The sequence below is a fragment of the Clarias gariepinus genome, chromosome 27 (genome assembly GCF_024256425.1).
Source record: "Clarias gariepinus isolate MV-2021 ecotype Netherlands chromosome 27, CGAR_prim_01v2, whole genome shotgun sequence".
NCBI classification, from domain to species: Eukaryota; Metazoa; Chordata; class Actinopteri; order Siluriformes; family Clariidae; genus Clarias; species Clarias gariepinus.
The window spans coordinates 10,297,909-10,304,163 of NC_071126.1; the positions used below are offsets into that span (position 1 = coordinate 10,297,909).

At 36.6% G+C, this 6,255-nt stretch overlaps 1 protein-coding gene across 2 annotated transcripts in view; it reads left to right on the forward strand.

Moving 5' to 3' along the window:
- The window catches only part of gmds (GDP-mannose 4,6-dehydratase), a 90,749-nt gene extending 84,800 nt beyond the window's left edge, over positions 1-5,949 (forward strand). For both annotated transcript variants that reach the window (XM_053489485.1, XM_053489486.1), the window contains 2 exons: positions 5,149-5,217; positions 5,307-5,949. In XM_053489485.1, coding sequence (XP_053345460.1) covers positions 5,149-5,217; positions 5,307-5,369 — 132 coding nt within the window. In that variant the 3' untranslated portion in view covers positions 5,370-5,949. The remainder of the gene's footprint in view (positions 1-5,148; positions 5,218-5,306) is intronic.
- Positions 5,950-6,255: the final 306 nt, after the last annotated feature.

Here is a 6,255-nt window from a genome sequence, read left to right on the forward strand (position 1 = left end):
TTTGGTCTGAGGTCACAATATCTCCCAGAGGCAACAGTGACTTTAGATCAAAACAAACATGATGGATGACAGTTCAGTTAGACTGTCATTGGTTATTGGTTTTTCATGCATGATATCATGATACACACACTACAGTATATTTTGTAGGAACTACTGAACTTGTTTTAATATAAGTAAAAAGGAGAGCATGACTAGACTGTGGGCAGATTAAGGGGGTTAAGATATGATTCAAGTAAGGATGGCTTTAGGAAACAATTTTAAGACCAATCTAAACCCAGGAAACCTTTTGTGATCATTTCGAGGGCTGAATCAGCCTGATTAGAGCGTAAGGAATTTTTCCACTGCTTTTTTTTTTTTTTTTACTTTGAATAGAGGCGAACAGAAACGAACAAATATATATATATATATATATATATATATATATATATATATATATATATATATACAAGTTTGAAAACTTGCATACTTATTTTGGTACATGATCATTTTAGGGATGTTCAGTCTTGTGTGTATGACATCAGCGATTTTCGGGTAAGGTTGCCGAGTCTTTCCCACACGCCCACATGGCGGGCCCTCTCCTGTATGTGTGCAAGCCGAGGTCAAACCCACAAAACACTGGACGGCTTGATTTCCCAAACCCTCGAGAGGTGGGCGGCAAACTTCCTGGCCCTCACACACACTCACATATACACACCCCGGACATTGTTGCATGTGTGCGCATGTTTTCAGTGTGACTGTTTGAAAATGGCTCTTTTTATTCTTGTTCTTTACCAAAATGTATTTATGACTTCCTGTTTTTGTTCTTGCACACTAGTGTATGAAAATCTGTATGAAAATAGTCACTTATCACTTCTGTTATAAAGAATTAGTGTCACTAGTATAAAGCATCATACAGGTGTTGTGATAATCGTAAACAAGAGGAAGACTTGGTGTGTGGAACAAGATTCTACAACCTATATAGCACACTATCTTTCCATATTACGCTAATTGGGATTTAACCCTGGAATCGTGAGTTAACTGGGGCTAAAAGGTAAAGCGGATGACTTGGAGACGTGAATGAGACATAAAGAGAAACTTCCGAGATTTGCAGAGTGTCCACCACCGTCATGGTTTATTCTCCTCATCCTGTGGGAACATAGTACAGAAGAGAATTTAAACCTGTTTATTACACTAACTATTGGTCACTATCAGTTGCCAGGCTTAACACTTATCCCGGTCCAGTTGCAGAAGGATATACTGTATGTCAAAATACCTGGTTAAATAAATGAACAAAACAAGTTTAGGTATGTCCAGCAAATGAAAGTCATTAGCAAATATAAAAAAAAAATACAGCTATATACCGTAAATGAAGCACAACCTCAGGCCTTCTAGAAAATCATTAGCAGCATGAATAAATAGTTTGGGTTTGGTCTCATCTGACCGCAACACACAACGCCAGACGCTTAGCGGAGATCAGGCGCTGCAGTATGTGATCTCAGTCATGTATTTTCTTGTAGCCCTTCCAACCAGCTGATTTTTCAAACTTATAACAACCACAAGAATCAACTAAACTGTACAGATCTAAAACTAAGATCTGTGGGTTTTCCCCCCTTCTCCCTCCCATCCTTCTTACTGTGCAAGGAACCAGTGTGCTTAAGCGTCTAATTCCTGTTTCCTGTTTCCAACTGTTTCAGACACGTGAAACTCTGTTATGACCCTAATTGTGCTTAATGGTGTTTTTAAATTCTTATGAATTTAGTGTAGCCATTACCTGATTTGTGCAGGTCAGCAGCCATCGGTCTGTTTTATTTTGAAGGTTCTGTGGCTTTTTCCATGCTAATGGATGCACCTTTATATTTATACTTTAGAGAAACAGACGTCTTTAAAGGAGGGCAAGTTGCTTTTATTTAAAATATTCCTCAGTTGTTTCAAATTGCAATTGATTAATTGCTGAAACGTATTGACAAAACTGATGAAAGTAAATGCTAAAAATGTGGTTACTCGCAAATCAGCTTGTATTATGAAGCATACCATGGTGCAACAGTTCACTTCACTTGAGCTAGAAATGCATGTGATGGAAATGGCAGAGCATGTTCCTACAAACAAAACTATCACCTTTTTTATGGAATGAATTCTTTACATTACACTACGATCTGTAACATGAATACTATTTTGATTTGCAAGTATTCATTTTTTTAAAGTGTTTCTACAGTATATATCCAGCTGTACTAACTCATCTGGTTTTATGGCTGTCTCACACATTTATGGTCATTTATTCATCTTTCCTGGCCTATTAAAAACATGACCTGGTGCTACCTTGGCGAAAAAGTTGATTATTTGTCAGAGGTAGCTGAACGTCTTAAGCCTCTGAGTTACTGATCAGAAGGTTGCCGGTTCAAGCCTCAGCTCTACCAAGTTGCCAGTGAGCCAAGGCAATTAACCCTGTCTGCTCCAGGGGCACCGTATCATGGCTGACCCTGAGCTCTGATCCCTGTTTCCTAACAATCTGGGATATGCAAGGAAAAGAATTTCATTTTGCTGTAATATACGTGCCCAAAAAAGGCACTTTGGAGTGGATTCCACACAAAAAATATTAACTTTTTCCTGCACAGCGCAAGCAAAGTGAATTTTAACATGAAGGCTTTTCAGCTAGCAAGAAAATCAGTGAATATTTATTTTTACTTTATTTTCGGCTTCCTTTAAATGGGGTGTAAAATGCAGGCCTTACATGCTGCTGCTGGAAGATGTTAGTTGTGTTCATTTGGGTAGATTATTTGGATTTTATGAGCACTTGAGAATGTTTTTATGGTTTGACAATTAAGCTGCTAAAAGTCTGTAATGTTCTATTTGATTAAGCCTAGATTGGACTTTTGTAGTGGTATTAATACTGTCATATCAAAGTCATATTTTTGTTAATTTTATCGAAAAAATATATTTTTTAAATAAACACTTGATTAAACGGTTATTAAAAATTGTTACTATGAACAAAGTAGTTCAAAGATTCTTCTATAATTTAAAGTGAGTGTGTTTATTTAATACAGTAATTTAGCGTTGTAAATTCTTGTTCTGTAACAGGAACAACTCTTTGGCACTCTGAGAAAACATGTTCTGTAAGTGTTCTTTGAATGGTTCAGTTTTAGCTTTTTTAAAGGATCCTTACCTTAAAGGGAAATCCTATGTCCTAGGGTTTCTCAAATGTGTCAGGCATAAATCGGAGAGTCATATGCAATAAACCCCTGGAAGGGTGCCCCAAAAGGACAAACTAAATATCCCTAAATGTGGAACTTAATTCGGAGGGGAACGAAAAAAAACATATGTTTCATAAATATACTGTATAAAACGTATTAAAACATTGTGCCAGAATCAATCAAAACACAGCAAAAAGTGACAGATCAGCAGGATTTTAATTAGTTATCTTTCTGGCAGAAGAAAGGGTGACGATGATGATGTCGATCAGAATGCGTGCGTAGATGTTCACCCAGGTTTCTCAGCCTCTCGTGTCTCAACTCGCACCACCTTGTCATTGAATCGCTGTTAACATTCAAGCTCATGGCAAAACAGATTTATTCTGTTTGCATTTAATTACTAGATTGGCAGCAGCAATATTTTCTCAGATCATTTTCAGAACTGATAGCAGACTACAAACTAGCTATACAGCTCTGGGTGTGTTTGACTATTATTTTTAACTGATTTTTCTTTCATCGAACACCTTTCTGAATTTAAGCACGCTGGCGCTCACGCTCCATGTTGAGTCGTTGGGTTTTATCGCTGTTTCTTTGTTACACGAACACATTTTATGTTGTTCAGTCATGCCATAGTTACATCTGGTATGTTACACAGTAATCGTTTCTTATGCACACACACTTACTCTCTCGTTCTCTCTCTATTGTTCAGAGTAATCAACTGACAGCAACATGAATTAACACGCACCTCTCCTTTGTGTTCTGAATCTTTCTCACTGAACATCTCTCCTTAGGGATTTGTGTGATATTTGCCAAACTTGATGAGTGACCAAACCGCCCGCGGTTTGTTTAGCTGACAGTTATTCCTAATTACTTAATTAATACACACTTTGGGTCTGATAGTTTAATGCTGCTTCAGGTACTTGGTAAATGTCAGCTTTGTAAATGTAAATTTAAACTTGGTAAGATTTATTTGTTTGTATTTTAAGTGTATTTCATTTTTAGATGCATCAATTTTTTTTTTTAAAGCTACAGTAAGTGAAAACTAAAAGTAATTTTTTTAACTAAAATTTAAATAGTAAATGCTATTAACATACAAAAAAAAGTCTAGCTAATGAAAATTAAGAATAATGCATCTAAACATAATTGGGGCAAGGAAAAAAAAGATATGAATTAATTCCTTAAATGTAATATTCCGCATAACTTTTTCGTGACTTGCGTTTAATAAACAGAGCGAGCACAGCATGCTAATCTTAAGTTTGGCGCACACAGAAAAGCATGCCCCGGGAACTGACACAGAAACAACTCGCAACTTTTACGCCGTCCGCAGACCACATCAGAAATCGTTAAGACTAAAGAAAATGCAATGAACTGTAATGATCATTTAATGAACTGAGAATAAACTAAGGATGGGAGCGTACACCAAATCAGGGGAAACATAATATATCAAAGTCCAGGTTTGTTTTAAACGCAGGTTTTATAATCGCACTGGTTATGGTTGACAAATGAGGGTGTGTTAAACTGGACTTCACAAAAGTGCTATTAATGTATGTGTGAGTGTGTTTGCGTTCCGGTTCCTTAGCGCTTCAGTGTAATCAGATCAGCCATAAAGGCTTCTCAAACTCTTTAAGCTGGCACCCTGAGAATCTCCACTAAAAACCCATTTCTCACTCTGCCTCTGAAGGAGAAAGGTAAAAAGGCAACAGAGAGGATGAGCTCGGCCCCTCGAGTCCTATAATCCATCATGCTCCGTCACTGGGCAACGGATTAGGGGGGTCCATGTTGGATAGATTGCTTGCCTCGCCCTCACCTCAGCTGCCCCAAGAGATACCGACACCTGTGTGTGTATGTGTATGTGTGTGTGTGTGTGTGTGTATGCACACATGTGTTGGGCTATAGAAAGAAGAAGAAAGAATAGGGTTGTAAAATATGGGAGGTCCTGCTAGTAAGGGAGGAGAAAAGTTCAACCCTTTCTCCTTGTGTTTAGGACTATCTGCAGGGAGACAGCACGAAAGCACTGGAAAAACTCAGCTGGAAGCCACAAGTGACCTTCGAGGTAAGGACTTTAACAAGTTCAAGTACATTCTCTATGTCTAAGAAACTGATCGTGATCCTGATCATGTGTGCATGTGTAACGTTCAACAGGAGCTTGTCAAGGAGATGGTCGATGCAGATATTGAGCTCATGAGAAACAACCCAAATGCATGAGCCCTCACGCTAGCAGCACATCTACATACCATGGACCTGTGTGTGCCCGAGAAGAAACAAGTCTCTCTTTTTTTTTTTTTTATTGTTATCATTATTGTTATTATTATTTTTCCAGTCACTCCGTCCTGCCGGGAGTTTCTCTAGATGCAGAAATACTGAGTGCTGATTTTTAAATTTCACATTCCTTTTTATACTGTTATTTGCCTAATCACAATCATGAGTATGTGGGGACTTTTAGCTATTTCCTTGCTTTTTTTCTTTTTTTTTTAATGATTTATTTTTACCCAGTTTTCTTTGCTGAAACAATTTTATATGTAATGGCATATGTAATGAAATGATGATTTTTTATAGCTGTTTACAGTGAGACAATTTTCTAGATGAATGCTGGATTTCAGACAGAAATCTATATAGAGGCTTAATATATGCTAGAAACTGTCTTTTAAAATTGTTTAAAGGTTTTAATATTTGTTTGATCATGCCATCTTTGATATTTAATAGTTTTGATTTTAAATTGATAATTTAATTTCTACTTTTTTTCTGTTGTTGTAGCTTTGTTTATTAAAGGGTCTTTTAAATCATATCCAGAACTGCATTTTTTCTTATTATTATCATTATTATAATAATAATTATTATTAATATTTTTTGAACTGGTTAAATATCATTTGTTGTTGGTTTCTCATGGTAATAATGAACACATTTAATTATCTTGTCACCACCAGTTACAAACATGTTCACTGTTGATTATAGAATTCATTTACATTTTTAATCAAAACATCTTAAATAAGTACACCAATTTGTATGAGCAAATGTTTGTGGACACCTGACCATTACATCCATATGTGGTGGTTCTCTTTCCCCAGACTTTAGTCACAAAGTCAGAAGCACA